Source organism: Lucilia cuprina, chromosome 3, assembly GCF_022045245.1.
Source record: "Lucilia cuprina isolate Lc7/37 chromosome 3, ASM2204524v1, whole genome shotgun sequence".
NCBI classification, from domain to species: domain Eukaryota; kingdom Metazoa; phylum Arthropoda; class Insecta; order Diptera; family Calliphoridae; genus Lucilia; species Lucilia cuprina.
In genome coordinates, this window is record NC_060951.1 from 52,545,308 (window position 1) to 52,564,401 (window position 19,094).

Sequence of the window (19,094 nt, forward strand, 5' to 3'; positions counted from 1 at the left end):
TGTAAGTTTTATGCATGTTAAAAAAAAAAAAATTTTCATATTTCATTGGTCTTTAAAAAATAAAATTCATAAAAAATTAACACATAACAAATAATTCATATCATTAGTTAATATTAGGTATTATAATACTTATAAAACTTATATTGCTAGTCTTAAAAATTAAAGTGCAGAAAATGGATCGCAGTCATCATCATTGCCTGCAATAGGATTGTATGTTTGGTAAAGTTCACGTTCACTGTCCTCATCGGAATTATAATTATCAATTTGTTGTGCCTCAAAGTTTAATTCATTGTCTAAAATGGTGTGTAGTCGCTGTTGAGGCATTATGTATTCCATTTCAATCGAATCGAAAGCATTAAAGTTGTATTTTAACCAAGAATATTTTGTAGTCTCTTTTAATAATCTCGGCCATTTTTCGTAGACAATTTTCTTCAATCGTATAACAACATTAAGGCCTTTTATTTCATGAGAAACACTTTGCGGCTCGATTGAACCTAGAAGATTTAAATTTAAAACAGATTTTTCTGTTTGTATCTCTGCCACAAATAGGATATTTTTTGCGGAAACTTCTAATAAATAGTCTATAATATCAGGAGCATAAATTGATATAAAGATCATGCAATCGTTTTCATACCACGTAGTTAGGGGACGTTTATGTAAAGCAGTTAAGGGGGGTGGTTTGTTATACGTTGTTACTTGTTCTTTGGAACAATTGGAAATATCAGTTGAACTTAAAGAAATAGAAGATTTTATACTGCTATTTGAAAAGCTAGTACAATGGCCCTGTTCATCGATTTCACTATCCGATGAGAGTAATTTTGGTTTTTGGTTTAAATCTTTGGTAATTGTTATTTCCTCACAATTATTACAAATATTTTCATTTTGATCACTTTTCGTATTCAATTGTTTGTCGCTTTGTTTATTAAACTCAATAGATTTAATATTTGTGGTTGTTTTCTGTATATCTTCCATCACGTCATCAAGATCAATATCAAAGACATCTTTTTTAATAAAATCCATTAGTTGTTCAAACGTTAAGACTTCATCCTTCTTATATGTTTTGCCAACATCTATTATTTCTTCTATTTTGTCAGACTTATCTTCCATGCCGATTTCATATTCCAGGAAATTTTTTGTTTCTTCATCGTATACGGTAATACCATTATCCACTAAAGTTTTATTAAACAATAAAGCTGATTTAAAATCATTTTCTTGCTCGCACTCATACAACAAAATTTTATAAGAATTTATAGGCAAGTTATGTAAATTGGAGGCCTCCTTTTCATTTGCTTCATTTTCCAAAACAGCACAAGCATACAAATAGTCTTTCGTTACTTGATATCTTTTATTAAAACGATCCCATTTAATTCCAACTAAAGTACAATGTACAGCTTGATAGGGAGTAAAGGTAACAATTTCCTCAGTTGTTTCATACAGAAAATCATTATACAATTCGTCTGTTTTGGCATTTGTAAAGCAGGCATAATCACATAGGAAAAATCTATATAAGCGTTGCTCTTTTCTTTCACCAAACACTCCGTAGACTTTAGCTCTTACATAAAGATTATTGTATTTTACTATACAATTGTGTAATGGATCGAAATCGTATACTATATTTTCTGTATTATTTGCCGATTTAATATTGTCTACATGTTCGTTAATTACTTTGCTAAGCTCATCAAATAGAAACATGGAATTTTTATCAATAATTTGTAAAAAAATATTTTCCCAATTGCCATTTTCCCCTTCATCGCCAATTTCAACTTTTACGATTTCATTGAAAGGTAACTGGCACCAAGTTTCCTTTGTAAGTGGTAGATGGTTAACTTGAGATTGCTTGTCTTCGTTTTGTTTTGTAGTTTTATGTGAATTATTGGCGTTAAGTGGTACATAAACCTGGGATAGTTAAAAAGATCGACAAAAAAAAACTTAGTTTAAGATAAATTGCGACAAATTTATTAAAATTCTTAATATAGAAAGTAATCTACTCAACTAGATCAAAAAATATGATCACATATGTATTAATTTTTAACTTTTTTAGTTACCGGTTTGTTAGGACTCAATATTTTGAGATAGAAATCGTCAAAAACGATTTGAATACGGAAAACCATTTGGAATAAAAACTATCAGTCATGCAAGTACTTTAACAGATCAAATTAGGAATTTATAGAAAAAGACTAGTTTTAGTCGGTTCAAAGAACTACAGCTGGTTCTTAATTTTCGTTTAAAAATCGTTTTTTGGTGCGGAATAAAAATGATCAGAGATTTTTTCAATTTAAGTCTTATTTGAGGATTTTCAGACGTTTTTAATTTTACCATATAAAAATCGATTTTTGGTGAGAAATAAAAGTGATCACAAATTTTCATTGTTTTCTCGATTTGAGACTTATTTAATGAACTACCCTTGAAAACTTGTAAGAAATTTTCAAGATGTATTCACTATTATTAATTAAATTAAGCTTACCTCATCTCGTTGATCAATGCCATTCTCCAACTGATCATCCCAATCTTCATGTTTCGCACTTTTTTTAGTATTACCAACACTCTGTCTCTCGGTTTTGGGTTCTAAACCAGTTTCAGCCGATTCCATACTACTATTAGTGGCTTCATCATTTGAGGAGGAAAATTTAATTAAATTAATGCTTTCATTTTTACACGATTGAAAATCGAGATCAGAATCACAATTATCGATGACTTCAGCTATTTCAGGGGCATTGAGTAAGCCAAACTCCTCAGCCAGATCGCGTACATGCTTACGTTCACCATTGTATAGAATACCAAAATTTTTACCAACTAATGACTTTTTCAAATGAACCACCTGACAATAGGCATCAATACCAGTCAACTTTTCCATAACCACCACATTCTTTACCCAAATAGTATTGGCTAGAGCAAAATCGATGCTGGCCTGAACAACATAATTCGATTTAATATCCTCCATTATCCATTTTTGTACTTGTTTTGTAGTTTTCGAGTCCCATGTTCGTTCATTATCAAATGGTACAATATTCATTAAACGAACATCGACAGCTTGAGGGGGAAAATCTTTGAATTTGTCATCACACACAAAGATTTCATTACATTTAACAGAACTTATAATATTGCCATCATCAATCAGGCGTAGAGTTACTTTTAAATTAGATTGAACAACATTTGTACTCTTTTGCTGGAAAATAGGAGCTTCTAATATACGAGCCCTGCGAAAGTTTTCCGCATACTGATATATGCACAAATCATTAAGGTGTGGAGGCCAGTGTAAAAAGAGATTATTGTCATTACGATAATGCATATTAAGTTGTATACTGAAGGTTAAAGCCTCACTGGAACGACGTACCTCTAACCACTTCGTAGTATTGGGAAGTTTATGGTGTAACAGACGTACTGCATAGTAGGTTGGTGAAAAAACTTTTAAAACGTGTATACGAATTTCACCTTCGCAGGGTATACCATCGCTTTTGATGACTACATCAAAACGTGTTAACTCATGACGACTATCACAGCGAGCCTCATCACATTCACCAAACTCTAAAAGTTGTGGACATAATAGTGAACCCTTAAATATTCTTTGCTCTTCACGCATTATCAAGACTCGCTTTGAAACGGCTAAAATTTCTTCGTGCACAATTTGATTGTGTTTACGCATAAAATCTACGAGCCGCGGTAATTGTAAGCTATTATTTTCATCTAATAGTATTATGGAATGTGGACAGTTTTTATTCGCCTTGGCCACTGATATTTGTTCAAAATTCTGGCTAACGTAATTGTTGTAGGTACGCGCTAAAGCTGAAAATCTTGTTGTAAATTGAGTCCAAGACGTGGGCATGGAATAGTGTATGAGATTATTAACATTCTGTATTTTCAGTTCATAAAAACGAGCATCGGTACATACTAGAATTTGAGATGAAATCTGCAAAGAATCGTTTACAAAATATTTTCTAAAAAAATACTTCGAAATCTTCTAAACATACATGTTTAAATTTAGAAAGCCTTTATTAAAAAACCTATATTGACATTTTATAAATCAAAATTATATGTATTTGTTTATTCCTTATTCTATGTTCCTCTATATTATTTTTCTTTTGAAGGGAATCAGAATTGAATCTTGGGCCTTTGAATGATTGATATTGTATACCTTGCCATTTTAAACTAAAATATGATTTTAGCCGCTTTAATACGAATTAATTTTAAGTTCGAAATTTCAAATATATTATTAGATAAGTCCATTCAGCTATATTTACAATTTGAAATAAGCTAGTTTTCCATGAAATTGTTTTAAAATTTGTCTGAAATTAAGTGTTATTAAAAAGGTTTTGAGAGAAATAATGGGATGGGAAGATATAAGCCAACGATATGTTTGAATTGAAATGATTTAGAATTGTTTTTCATAAAAAATTCGGAAATTATACCTATTAGGCTTTAAAATGTTCCTACAATTTTCAACGATACTTATAAATATCTTACCTTCTTTTTCCATTCATCAATGGTAATACGTTCGTTTTCTGTCGAACGACTATAAAATGCAATACAGTGTTGGCCACAATCTTGCAAAAACTTTATAACACTTTGAACTTCTTCATCTTCATTGCATATTATCAATGTACGATTGTCACAACCTTGTGTCGATTCTGATATTTTTCTTAAATATTTTAATATTGTATCATTTTTTTCCACACTAGATTTTAATTTTACCGAAAGTGTAGCATGACCATAGACTGCAGCTTCTAGAAAGTCGCCGATTAAAAGTAAAGGTTGATTTGATTTTCGTATTAATTTAACCATGGGACGATCCCAATCGCGTGAGGTAACTATTAGCTGTGGAGTCAATTTTTCAAATTTCGATTTTTTTACCATTTTAAATATAATACGAATAGCATTCTGGAAATCTTCTTGAGATCTAGACAGCATTATATCCATGTCATCGATCACAATGTGTTGTAAACGTTCAGCATCGAATAGTGGTTCTTGTTCGTTTTCATGCAACAAGCGCAAAATACTAGAGGGTGTGGCAACTAATATACCGCAGCCATTGAGTAGTTGAATTTTTGTTTCAATTAAATTACGCATACCATATGAAGGTATACAAGTAGGAGCTTCATTTCTTAAACCACTCATTAGGCGACGACAGTAATTGTTAACCGTTTCAACATGTTTCAGAGATGCAACCAAAATTATGGCCACTGGTCCATATGAAGGTTTAACTAGATCTGCCCGGCAACAAAGCAAACTACATAGAGGTGGCAAATAAGACCATGTTTTACCTGATCTTGATGGATTCACTATGAACAATGAGTTACTGCGCAATACATGGGACCAGGCATATACCTGTATACGATAGACTTTATTAACGCGCATTTGTCGCATTTCTTCGTGAATTTCTGGCAGAAATGGTGCCTCCGTTATATTTTCTATCGGTGTGAGTTGTATGCTAGAATGGGCCAAAACCAAATGATCAATAAATTTAGTTTGTATTTTACGTTCACCTTCTATAATGGGCAAGTTGGCGCTATGTTTGACATCCATTAATGCTTCATAATTGAAGACTTCTTTATACACTTTTTCCTTACGTATTTTATCTAGAGACGAAGATGATCGTGAACTAGCATTATTAGTGTCACCTTTGCTTTTGACAATATTCGGTATATTGCTGTCATTATCAGAAACATTTGATGAATTACTAGTTAGTAAGGACTTTTGAGAGTTGGAGCTTGAATTGAGAAGTTTCAAATCAAGTATATTTTTATTTCCCATTTCCTTTTCAATGTTATGTTCTTGCAAAATTTTATCGATTTTTGACAGTTGAGATGTGGGAGATTTTAGTTGTCTTCTTTTGCGCAGTTTTTGACTAGGAACAGTAGAGTTAGTAGAGCTGTAATTTGTAATAAAATTTTGCAATTTTATTGCGAACAAAGTATTTACTAGTTTTTTTTTTCTCTAGGTTGAAACATAGCAAATGTAGTCTATGTTAAAACGTTTTAGGAATCATTTATGTATTTTAAAACTGGATCAAGTCTTTGTTAAATTAAAAATTTCATTTAGCAATAATCGTATAAAAATTTAATTAAACAAAAATTTTGAATTTTTTTTTTTTTTGGTAAAACTTGATTCAATTTTAAAATAGAAAAAATGTAAATTATTTATTTTTTTAATATATATTAGTTAAACCTTAGACTTGATCCATATTTAATTAACAAATGAAACCACACAGTTTTAACAATAAAATTTAAAGTTTTATTTGTAAAATAAAAAAAAAATTCATTCGTATAATAAAAGTAACAAAAAATAATAATTATAATACTCATTTAATGAGAGAAATTCATTTTAAAATGAATTAGAAATCGTAAATAATAAGACATAAAGAGAAATATTTCAGAAAACACTTACGTTGAAACGTCACTCGACAAATAAATGTCTGATTTTAACCCCTTAATTAAAGATTCTTCATTGGATAAATTATCCCGTTGCTGTTGTTGGAAACATCTCATGTTATGCGAGTCCAGCTCAGTGTTGTTATCAGTAGATGTTTTTTTAATTAATGGGTTATTTTGGGCTAATCGTTTAGGTGGTTTCATTTGAAAAAAATCCGAAGAAGAAAAGCTTTGATCGTTTGTATTATTGGAAAGTAATTCATCTGTCGATGAAGATTTTTCGTGTGGTACACAATCGTATCTCGTAGATTTTTTACGATGCCAATGATTTTCTTCATCCCTATAGTTTTGTAAACGTGTTATATCGTAACCAGCTGGTACCATAGTAAGACTGTCATAACCCGATTGAGAAAGCTGAAAATATTAAAAAAAATATATAAAATAGAATAATATTTAAATTTAAATTATTATTTATTTAAATTACTTTTTCATAAACATTTACCTTTAATTTATCTTTTTCTGTTTTTGTTGAAGTTGTATCAAATGAATATGTTTCATTAAGCTTCACAATTTGTTCATCTGATTTTGAAATGGTTTTTGGTTTTAGTTGAAAGTCTAAATTTTTAAATAGTGAAATATCAATACCTTCTTCTTGTTTCATCTAAAAATTTTTAATTGTATATAATTAAGTAAATATTTTTATATTTATTTTAAACAATTAATTACCTTAGATTGCGTACTATTTGTAGATAATTGTGATACAGTTGGAGTGTTTATTTGACTGCCCTCATTAGAAGATGCAAACGTTGAAGATCCAAACTTCTTACGCATTGCTATTAACTGTTTAGCTCTTATGTTTTTTACTGATATTTCACTTTTATTATCCTGTAAACAAAATATTTAGTTTTTTTTTACATATTACACTATTATTTATTTATTTATTTTACTAACCTGTAAATTATCGGTTGTAGTATTGTTACTTGTTGATAGAGTTAATGATTGTTCAAGTAATTGATATGAATAACTATCGGATGTTTTAGGTTGACTTATTGATGAAATGGTTGTTTCATTGTGATTCTGTTAAACACAAAATAAAGAAATTTAAATTATTAGTCTAGTTTATAGTTTAATTTTTTTCTAGCCGATAGATTAATTTATTATTTCCTAGAAGAAACAAAAATTGTTAACATTAAAATTTTTACCAAAAAGCCAAGTTTCACAAAATATTAAAATTTTTACGAAACAAATTTAAATTTTTAGAAAAAATTCACATTTTTACCAAAAATTCACATTTTTTACAAAAATTCACATTTTTATCAAAAATTTAAATTTTCAGAAAAAATTCACAACTTTATCAAAAATTTAAATTTTCAGAAAAAATTCACATTTTTACCAAAAAAATGCACAATTAGAATATAAACTCATATTTTTCCATTTTTCGGAATATTATCTGTATTGTATCAATTTTATTAATAACGCTTTTAATCTTTTATATCAACAAGTAAGAAGGTGATAGTCTGGCATTTGGTTTCAATATTTTTTTATTTCATAATTTTTTACCTTTTGTGGAATTGATGTTTAGTGACTTCCGAAGAACCGAAAAAATTCTATTTTTTCTTTGCTGAATATATATTTTTGTTTTTACTTGTTTGTGAAAATTGAAAATTGTCCCTAAATTGTTAAAATTTTATATGTTTGCAAACTGGCTCTATTTTTTACACGATTTTATATAGGTTAATTTAAAATTTCATTAAAATTACGAGTAGCGACGAGTAATATTATTACTGCTCTACTTGTTATAAAAAATTTAGAAAATTTGTCTATGTTTGATCTTCCATATTAGATTCAGTTTGTTTAATTTTGTAAATTTTTTTTTTTTTTTTATTAATTCTTCATTTACATAACCGAGCCCTTAGGGCCTTATATGGCTAATTAAAGCTACTAGCTTTATAAAAACTACAAAACAGCAAAAAAAAATATATAATATAAACATTTGCAAAGTTTTAAATAGTACAATTAAAATAAAATAATATTCAATGAGATCTATAAATGTTAAGTAAGATCAAAAATAAGTAAGTAACATATAAATACATACATATGTACACAAAAATGAATGCTGGCATACATGTATTCAGGTCCAAAAAAAATATAGAAACAACATTTTAAGGTGCCTATTCTGCCTGTTCCAATAATTTCAATTTGAATTGATTTAGCGTAAATGAAAATTTTCTTAAGTCTCTAGGCAACGCGTTCCAAATTTTAGAGATTCTAATTTGAAAAGATTTCTGGAGACAATTTAAGTGCCTTATAGGAAATATAATTTGGGTATTTCTGGTTGAATGAGAAAACTGAAATTTGTCAACAATGTAAATAGGATACCCTCTAACAATTGATTTGTAAAAAAATAATAATAACCTAATATCAATAAAATAATCAAAAGATGAACCAAGGTAATTAAGGGTATGTTGTGTTACATGATCCTGTATTTTCAGACCAAAAATGTAACGTATAATCCTATTGAAGATTTGTTTATATTTCCTAAGCATCTGAGCTCCTGTACCCGTAAATATTTCAGAACAATACATTATATGGGGCATTAAGATAGCCGAAGCGACCCGTTTTCTTATTGAACAAGGCAAATTAAAATTTATAGAATACAATCTTCTTAAGAGAAACGATATTCGAGAAGACAGATAATTGATATGTGGAGAAAAATTTAATAAGTTATCAACAACAAGACCTAAACATTTTATCTTATTAACGAATACAACAGGTGAATTATTAATCATAACATTCATTCTATTAGTATCAAATCCAAACCCCATTAATTTAGTTTTACTAGGGTTAACAAGGAAACTATTTTCTGATGCCCATGATGCAACAACATGAAGTATATAATTAATACCCTCATTTAATACATCAACAAATTCATTATCAGAATAACAAACAAATTGGACATCATCAGCATATACAAAAGGCAGACAAGAAACACCACTGAACTTGAGCAAAAGGTCATTAATAAAAATCATAAAAAAAAGTGGCCCAATAACGGATCCTTGTGGGACACCACTAGTTATTCGTCGAGTGTGGGAAAGCGAAGTTCCAATTGAAATATACTGTTGTCTATCATGTAGGTAAGATTTAATTAAATTACAAGCTTGAGAGGAGAATTCAAAATTCTGACACAACTTAATAAGTAATCTAGAATGTATTACCCTATCAAAAGCTTTAGAAAAATCTACCGAAATTAATACAACAAATTTTAATTCGTGTTCGTAATCAGTGACTAAAGAACTACAAAATGTGTTAATTCAAAATTCCATTAAGAAAGTGTTTAAAATTGTTGATAACTATTTTGGATCCGATATTTAAAGTTTTGATTTTTTTCTCACAAAATCATAATTAGAGACCCTATAAAGCTTGTATGTCATGCTCTAATCATGATCAAAAATAAATTTCTCTGGGCCTGGGTACATCAGCACAATCCAAATATACCATTCCTACTAACGTGGTTTAAAAAATCTGATCTTTTTATTCTTCAATCCAACTTAACATAAACTGAGATTGTTATCTCAGAATTTAATTTTCCAATAATAAATACAATGTTAATAAAAAAAACCTACCTTTTGTCTACGATCCGAAGACGTTTCATTTGTTTTATCCTTTTCGGCACGAGCAGCTTTTCTACGCAATTCTATTAACTTTTGTTGGCGCAATTTAACACTGGAAACCACTGAGGATGCTGTTGAGTCCAAATCTATTAAAGGTTTCGAATTGTGTTTTTCTTCTCTCGCCGCCTCTGTAAATTGTGCAAGTTTTTGTAGACGTGAGGAAACATTTGTTGAACCAGAACGGGAACCTGAATATGAAGGTTGTGGGTTTTCGTTTGGCCAATTTACGTCAAACATCACATTTTCGATTTCAAATGATCTCGGAAGAGCTGTTGGTGGCATATCTTTTTCCGTTGAATACTTTTGTTGTTTGATTTTTGTTAACATTCCTGCTTTACCGATATAATTAATTTCCTGATTATTTGCCACTGAGACGGAATCATCAAATGCAATATCGTCTATAATATCCTCAGATATTTCACAGCTAGACTCGAATAATTCGGAAACTGCTTCAATTTTCTTGCGCTCATTTCGTTCTTGCCAGTCCTCTACTTTACGTTTGGCATTCTCATCGACCAGAGTGGCATTCATTTGTTTGGAATGTTCAATATAATTGTGTTTTATATTATTGAATTTCATTTTAGTATTACGATCATTCGAGAGCCAAGGTGCAATTTTAATAGTCTTAAATTTAGAACATGTTTCTTTGAAAATCAAATCATTCTCTTCAATAGCATTTGTTGTTTTTAGTAAATAGTCGCGTGCATTGATTTCCACACCCTTGTGGTTCAAAATTCTCAATTCACCCCAGACATGGTTATCGTTCGTTTGAAAGTGTTTGACGAAACTTATTGAGTTGGCATCGGTCAAGAGCTTTTCCAGCATGTTGCAGGTTTTTTGTAACCACTTGTCTTTTTTAATCATTACTAAATTGCCTTCCATGTCATCGTATTCCTGCTCGGCCGGATAAATATTTGCAATGCCGCCAACATGTATGTGACCTATGTCAACTTGCAAATTACTCGGCAACATTCGTAAATGTTCTTTTTTCGTAAGCAACGGAAATCCATAATCCAAAGCCCAAACTATATACTCCTCTTGCTGAAACTCGGCTTTCTGTAATATCTCTGCCCGTATGTATTTATTCCAGGCGATAAAGTTGACCGCCACTTTATCCCCAATTTGGGGACGCAAGAAATTATCACATGATGGCTTATTCTTATAAAGTTCTACTAAACTCTGTTCAAAAGTGCTTAGCACGTGGAATTGTTCATCAGGAGAACCAATCGCTTTATACCAAAACAAGTGAGGATTTATGAAATGCGTCACAGTGATACAATGATCATTGTCCATTTTAGCACGAAAACTAAATATTTGAAGTTTTTTTAATAAAACTATAATTAAAAATACATTACAACAAATTTACCTTTAAAATTTAGAAAATAATTAAGAATTTTCCATTTGCAGAATATCGAATTGCAAGCCTATTTTCCTTCTTGTTATCAGTTGTTAACGGAGAGTTTAAAAAATCCTATAAGAATATTTATCCCAATTGAATGACGCAAGGCGAATTCACATAAGGTGGTCACAGTTCTGCAACAATAACATTTTACGATCTCTATGAAGAAAACAAACTTTTTAACAAACTTTTTTCAACTTTATCAAACTTTTTTCAGAGTTGCATGGAAAGGTACTTTTTTGTGTATACACGTGGATAAGTAAATAAAAAAATATAAACAAAGAAGAAAATACATAAAAAACGTAAACAAAAAGATAACAAACCATAACAAACTCATTGATATATTTGTGAAATATTTAAATATCCAAATAAAAATTAAAATCCTGTTTGAGCACTAAATCTGAAATGTGTTATTAATAGTGAATCGAAAAACGAATCAATCTAAGTATTAAGTGTTCTTCAAAGTACTTTCTATGAAATGCTGTGATGTAACAAACTCTGAAGATTTTACAAATTTAACAAAGGTGTTTATGCTTAAAAAATTAAAAATGTTCGTTGAGCAGGAAAACTATAATATGTGATCGATAGGGTATTAATAGACAAATCGAACCGTATAAAGATGTTTTTCCTGAGTACTTGCTATTAGCCGGTATACCGTAACAAACTTTGACAAATTTGCAAAATTTAATGAAAAAGTTTTTGTACTCAAAAATTTTTAAATATTCGTTGAGCAGCAAAACCATAATACGTCATCGATAAAGGATCAATAGACAAATCGAACCGTATATAGATTTTTTTCCTGAGTACTTGTCATAAGACGGTATAACGTAACAAACTTTGGCAAATAGGCAAATTTAATGAAAAAGTTTTTATACTAAAAAATTTTTAAATATTCGTTGAGCAGCAAAACCATAATACGTCATCGATAAAGGATCAATAGACAAATCGAACCGTATATAGATTTTTTTCCTAAATACTTGCCATAAGACGGTATAACGTAACAAACTTTGGCAAATTGGCAAATTTAATGAAAAAGTTTTTATACTAAAAAATTTTTAAATATTCGTTGAGCAGCAAAACCAAAATATGGCATCGATAGGGGATCAATAGACAAATCGAACCATATATAGATTTTTTTCCTGAGTACTTGCCATAAGACGGTATAACGTAACAAACTTTGACAAATTTGCAAAATTTAATGAAAAAGTTTTTATACTCAAAAATTTTAAAATATTCGTTGAGCAGCAAAACCAAAATATGGCATCGATAGGGGATCAATAGACAAATCGAACCGTATATAAATTTTTTTCCTGAGTACTTGTCATAAGACGGTATAACGTAACAAACTTTGACAAATTTTCAAAATTTAATGAAAAAGTTTTTATACCCAAAAATTTTAAAACATTCGTTGAGCAGCAAAACCAAAATATGTCATCGATAGGGGATCAATAGACAAATCGAACCGTATATAGATTTTTTTCCTAAATACTTGCCATAAGACGGTATAACGTAACAAACTTTGGCAAATAGGCAAATTTAATGAAAAAGTTTTTATACTAAAAAATTTTTAAATATTCGTTGAGCAGCAAAACTAAAATATGTCATCAATAGGGGATCAATAGACAAATCGAACCATGTATAGATTTTATCCCCGAGTACTTTCCATTAGCCGGTGTACCGTAACAAACTTAGAAAAATTCGCAAATTTGATGAAAAAGTTGTTATAGTAATAAATTTTAAAATATTCGTTGAGCAGCAAAACTACAACATGTGATCGATAGGGAATCAATAGACAAATCGAACCATGTATAGATTTTATCCCTGAGTACTTTCCATTAGCCGGTGTACCGTAACAAACTTTGAAAAATTTGCAAACTAAGTGAAAAAGTTTTTATACTAAGAAATTTTAAAATATTTGTTGAGCAGCAAAACTAAAATATGTGATCGATAGCGGATCAATAGACAAATCGAACCGTATGTAAATTTTTTTCCTGAGTACTTGCCATAAGACGGTATAATGTAACAAACTTTTGAAAATTGGCAAATTTAATGAAAAAGTTTTTATACTAAAATTTTTTTAAATATTCGTTGAGCAGCAAAACTAAACTATGTCATCTTATGGCAAGTACTCAGGAACAAAATTTATATACGGTTCGATTTGTTTATTAATACCCTTTCGATTACATATTATAGTTTTGCTGCTCAACGAATATTTTAAAATTTTGTACTACAACAACTTTTTCATTAAATTTGTGAATTTTTCAAATTTTTTTACATTATACCGTCTTATGGCAAGTACTCTGGAAAAAATCTATATACAGTTCGATTTGCCTATTGATCCCTTATCGATGACATATTTTAGTATTGTGGCTCAACAAATATTTTAAAATTTTTTGGTATAAAAAGTTTTTCATTAAGTTTGCAAATTTTTCAAAGTTTGTTACGGTACACCGGCTAATGGAAAGTACTCGGGGATAAAATCTATATACGGTTCGATTTGTCTATTGATTTCCTATCGATCACATATTGTACTTTTGCTGCTCAACGAGTATTTTAAAATTTTGTACTATAACAACTTTTTCATCAAATATGGGAATTTTTCCAAGTTTGTTACAGTACACCGGCTAATGGAAAGTACTCGGGGATAAAATCTATACACAGTTCGATTTGTATATTGATCCCCTATTGATGACATATTTTAGTTTTGCTGCTCAACGAATATTTAAAAAATTTTTAGTCTAAAAACTTTTTCATTAAATTTTGCAATTTGCCAATTTTCTAAAGTTTGTTACGTTATACCGTCTTATGGAAAGTACTCAGGGATAAAATCTATATACGAATCAATTTGTCTATTGATTCCCTGTCGATGACATATTTTGGTTTTGCTGCTCAACAAATATTTTAAAATTTTTGAGTATAAAAACTTTTTCATTAAATTTGCCAATTTGCCAAAGTTTGTTACGTTATACCGTCTTATGGCAAGTACTCAGGAAAAAAATCTATATACGGTTCGATTTGTCTATTGATCCCCTATCGATGCCATATTTTGGTTTTGCTGCTCAACGAATATTTAAAAAAAAATTTAGTATAAAAACTTTTTCATTAAATTTGGCAATTTGACAATTTTCCAAAGTTTGTTACGTTATACCGCCTTATGGCAAGTACTCAGGGAAAAAATCTATATACGGTTCGATTTGTCTATTGATCCTCTATCGATGACATATTTTGGTTTTGCTGCTCAACGAATATTTAAAAATTTTTTAGTATAAAAACTTTTTCATTAAATTTTGAAAATTTGTCAAAGTTTGTTACGTTATACCGTCTTATGGCAAGTACTCAGGTAAAAAATCTATATATGGTTCGATTTGTCTATTGATCCCCTATCGATGCCATATTTTGGTTTTGCTGCTCAACGAATATTTAAAAATTTTTTAGTATAAAAACTTTTTCATTAAATTTGGCAATTTGCCAATTTTCCAAAGTTTGTTACGTTATACCGTCTGATGGGAAGTACTCAGGAAAAAAAATATATACGGTTCGATTTGTCTATTGATCCTCTATCGATGACATATTTTGCTTTTGCTGCTCAACGAATATTTTAAAATTTTTGAGTATAAAAACTTTTTCATTAAATTTTGAAAATTTGTCAAAGTTTGTTACGTTATACCGTCTTATGGCAAGTACTCAGGAAAAAAATCTATATACGGTTCGATTTGTCTATTGATCCTTTATCGATGACATATTATGGTTTTGCTGCTCAACGAATATTTAAAAATTTTTGAGTATAAAAACTTTTTCATTAAATTTTGCAAATTTGTCAAAGTTTGTTACGGTATACCGGCTAATAGCAAGTACTCAGGAAAATAATCTATATATGGTTTGATTTGTCTATTGATCCCCTATCGATGGCATATTTTGGTTTTGCTGCTCAACGAATATTTTAAAATTTTTGAGTATAAAAACTTTTTCATTAAATTTTGCAAATTTGTCAATGTTTGTTACGTTATACCGTCTTATGGCAAGTACTCAGGAAAAAAATCTATATATGGTTCGATTTGTCTATTGATCCCCTATCGATGCCATATTTTGGTTTTGCTGCTCAACGAATATTTAAAAATTTTTTAGTATAAAAACTTTTTCATTAAATTTGCCAATTTGCCAAAGTTTGTTACGTTATACCGGCTAATAGCAAGTACTCAGGAAAATAATCTATATATTGTTTGATTTGTCTATTGATCCCCTATCGATGCCATATTTTGGTTTTGCTGCTCAACGAATATTTTAAAATTTTTGAGTATAAAAACTTTTTCATTAAATTTTGCAAATTTGTCAAAGTTTGTTACGTTATACCGTTTTATGGCAAGTACTCAGGAAAAAATCTATATACGGTTCGATTTGTCTATTGATCCCCTATCGATGCCATATTTTGGTTTTGCTGCTCAACGAATATTTAAAAAAAATTTAGTATAAAAACTTTTTCATTAAATTTGGCAATTTGCCAATTTTCAAAAGTTTGTTACGTTATACCGTCTGATGGCAAGTACTCAGGAAAAAAAATCTATATACGGTTCGATTGTCTATTGATCCTCTATCGATGACATATTTTGGTTTTGCTGCTCAACGAATATATTAAAATTTTTGGGTATAAAAACTTTTTCATTAAATTTTGAAAATTTGTCAAAGTTTGTTACGTTATACCGTCTTATGACAAGTACTCAGGAAAAAAATCTATATACGGTTCGATTTGTCTATTGATCCTTTATCGATGACGTATTATGGTTTTGCTGCTCAACGAATATTTAAAAATTTTTGAGTACAAAAACTTTTTCATTAAATTTTGCAAATTTGTCAAAGTTTGTTACGGTATACCGGCTAATAGCAAGTACTCAGGAAAAACATCTTTATACGGTTCGATTTGTCTATTAATACCCTATCGATCACATATTATAGTTTTCCTGCTCAACGAACATTTTTAATTTTCTAAGCATAAACACCTTTGTTAAATTTGTAAAATCTTCAAAGTTTGTTACATCACAGCATTTCATAGAAAGTACTTTGAAGAACACTTAATACTTAGAATGATTCGTTTTTCGATTCGCTATTAATAACACATTTCAGATTTAGTGCTCAAAGAGGATTTTAATGTTTATTTGGATATTTAAATATTTCACAAATATATCAATGAGTTTGTTATGGTTTGTTATCTTTTTGTTTACGTTTTTTATGTATTTTCTTCTTTGTTTATATTTTTTATGTTCTTATCCACGTGTATACACAAAAAAGTACTTTCCGTGCAACTCTGAAAAAAGTTTGCCAAAAATCCCCCTGTTTGTTTTCTTCTTGTACGTCATTTTACGTGTATTTTGTTTTTGCATTCGGTACGCTTTGATCAAGGTACATTAATAATAAGGTATAAGAGATACAAGCCGAGTCAATTCAAATTGGCGACGGCTAGCCGCCGGTAATATTTTTCAAGGTGCCGACACCATTTGTCTTAAATGAATCCGTTAACATAAGTTAGAATCGCCCAGATATTTCAGAAAGTTTCTTTTCTTTCTAAATATATCTTTTTATACCCATCACCTTCTAGAGACGGATATAGATGCAACTAAAATTAGTTTAATTTGATTATTTTGTTGAAGCAACTATCAGCTTGAATTAATTTTTTTAAACTAATTTGAACGGAATTGCTACTAACATAAATTTTTGCAGATGAATCGAAAAGACTTGCCACTTCATACTATGAAATAATGCTAAGTTGTTATAATCAAAGTAAATTAATAGTTATAAAATTTCTGACTACGCTCTTGAGTCGACGACGGCGCGGTCTGAAAAATATTTACGGCGGCCTACCCCGTTATTTTTAGTTGCCTCGGCTTTAATCTCTGCCTTCTACCATTGTGTACTGAATACAAGGAGACATCACTAGCCCAGCTGATCATTGTTTACATTTTTTTAAATATACATGTATACAGGCTTAAACCGTACAGTTGTCAAATTTCATATAAAAAAAATTGACAATCGTGCGGTTGCTCTCAAATGCTAGTATCTTGTTAAGTATACCGTGCCTACTACATTCAGAACAAAAAAAAATAAATTTTAAAACAAAGTAATATTAAAATGGAAATTTTCTATAATATCTGTAGGTCATGTAATATAGAAAAATTAAAACTAGTAAATATACACAACAGTAAACAGACATCTATAATGGAAATGTTAGAATATTGTTTACAGAAAACTATAACAAATGAACCGAATTTTCCCCAATTTATATGCTATGACTGCATTAAACAATTAGAAATTTCGTATCGATTTATAAAAAGATTTCATTTATCAGAAAGGGAGTTTGAAGAAACATACGAACGTCTACAGAAAATTGATATGAAAGCAAACATTGATAGTCCAAAAGAAGCTTCTATTGAGGAGACACATGATGAGGAGGTCGAAGAAAAATCTGTGCCTGTAGTACCTGAAGATTCAATTGAAACTGTAGATAAATTCATAAATAATTCATCCGACGTTTACTTGCCGTTGAAAGAGAAGAAACCAGTTCAGCGATTAAGTGATTTCACTGCTTCAACAAATTCCCCAAATAACGAGGTTCCATCAGCGCACGTTACATCCCCGGCTATAATATGTTCCCTATGCAGTAAATTATTCTTCACATCCAAGGCTTTGCATTTACATTTAAAACTTAGTCACAAACAAAAAACAGCTAATTCTTAATGGACACAATAAGCATTTTATAACATATTATAAACATTCGATTTAATTTTTTATATTTAATAAATTTTACTATATTTTTTAAACACCTATAACATCATATTTTCTTTACACGTTTCAATCCTTGTGCACTTTTGCTGCTCTAGGATCATCGGGACGCATGACTACATAGCCCAATTTATAGCGACGATTATCACCATCGTGTCCGTAATAGTTAACTAAGCCAATACCAGCTAAACCTAAGCCAATAATGGCTAATACGGAGCCACCGACAATATCGGGAATTTCATTCCAGGCTCTTTTAATTAGGCCAACTGATCCACGGGCGGCAGGAGCAGACATTTTAAACTGTTAGAAAAAATATAAACTGCGTTAAGAAATTTAATATTTTTGCCAAAAAAGAATAAAAATTTACCGAAAAATGCAATATTACACAACACGAGCCGAAAGAAATATTTACACCAGCTGTTAACAGAACAGCGCCGAACAATATATCATAAGCTGAGCATGGCCGTCGGTTCATTTTGTAAACTCCGGCGTCAAAAAGTTGTTTGATTTTGTGTGTGAGAGATATTTTTCTTTCTCCCATACACAAAAATCAAAAGTTTCCTAGGTGCCGGTCCACACTGGGAAACTTTTGATTTTTGTGTGTGAGAGAAAGAGAAAGAAATATCAACCATCTCGTTCTCTCAGACACAAAATCAAAAGTTTCTTAACAAAATTTTCCCAGTGCGAACCAGGTATTTCCGAGTACGAGAAACTCCGTACCGCTAGAGAGATGAATGATATTATTTCTCTTACTCTCTCACGCAAAATCAAAAGTTTCCTAGTGTGAACCAGGCATACAAAGTCAAAATTTTCCCACTATTTTCAAACTTTACTTTTTGTCGAAAAAAGTGGCAGTTTAATATGTAAACATTTTAAGAATTATAAAAA

The 19,094-nt window shown here is 30.0% G+C and overlaps 3 protein-coding genes across 4 annotated transcripts; 1 reads left to right on the forward strand and 2 right to left on the reverse strand.

The window, feature by feature from the left end:
• Nucleotides 1-49: 49 nt before the first annotated feature.
• LOC111678168 (putative ATP-dependent RNA helicase SoYb) lies at nt 50-11,563 on the reverse strand. Of its 2 annotated transcripts, XM_046945347.1 has the most exons (10): nt 11,403-11,563; nt 9,989-11,342; nt 7,317-7,442; nt 7,092-7,250; nt 7,011-7,026; nt 6,868-6,944; nt 6,382-6,779; nt 4,462-5,866; nt 2,465-3,907; nt 50-1,896 (listed from the first exon to the last, which is right to left on the reverse strand). In XM_046945347.1, the coding sequence occupies exons 2-10, from the start codon at nt 11,327-11,329 to the stop codon at nt 160-162; spliced, it is 6,702 nt and encodes a 2,233-aa protein (XP_046801303.1). In that variant the 5' UTR covers nt 11,330-11,342; nt 11,403-11,563; the 3' UTR covers nt 50-159. The 2 variants fall into 2 exon arrangements, with proteins under 2 accessions (XP_046801303.1, XP_023295197.2); XM_023439429.2 differs by having other exon boundaries at nt 6,868-7,026.
• A 5,782-nt stretch (nt 11,564-17,345) lies between these two features.
• LOC111678195 lies at nt 17,346-18,250 on the forward strand. Its single transcript, XM_023439460.2, has one exon. It carries the CDS (start codon nt 17,556-17,558, stop codon nt 18,159-18,161), a length of 606 nt encoding a protein of 201 aa, XP_023295228.2. The 5' UTR covers nt 17,346-17,555; the 3' UTR covers nt 18,162-18,250.
• LOC111678196 lies at nt 18,198-18,719 on the reverse strand. Its single transcript, XM_023439461.2, has 2 exons — nt 18,574-18,719; nt 18,198-18,506 (listed from the first exon to the last, which is right to left on the reverse strand). Exons 1-2 carry the CDS (start codon nt 18,679-18,681, stop codon nt 18,276-18,278), a joined length of 339 nt encoding a protein of 112 aa, XP_023295229.2. The 5' UTR covers nt 18,682-18,719; the 3' UTR covers nt 18,198-18,275.
• Between the last annotated feature and the right edge of the window lie 375 nt (nt 18,720-19,094).

Bases quoted from the DNA above. Each gene is read 5' to 3' on its own strand.
- LOC111678168 (XM_023439429.2), bottom strand. From the start codon at position 11,329: ATGGACAATGATCATTGTATCACTGTGACGCATTTCATAAATCCTCAC. The intron at 7,251-7,316 runs GTTAGTAAAATA...TTTTGTTTACAG, and splicing joins CTACAACCGATAATTTACAG to GATAATAAAAGTGAAATATC. The intron at 3,908-4,461 runs GTAAGATATTTA...GATTCTTTGCAG, and splicing joins TTGATGAATGGAAAAAGAAG to ATTTCATCTCAAATTCTAGT.
- LOC111678195 (XM_023439460.2), top strand. From the start codon at position 17,556: ATGGAAATTTTCTATAATATCTGTAGGTCATGTAATATAGAAAAATTA.
- LOC111678196 (XM_023439461.2), bottom strand. From the start codon at position 18,681: ATGAACCGACGGCCATGCTCAGCTTATGATATATTGTTCGGCGCTGTT. The intron at 18,507-18,573 runs GTAAATTTTTAT...TTTTTCTAACAG, and splicing joins GTGTAATATTGCATTTTTCG to TTTAAAATGTCTGCTCCTGC.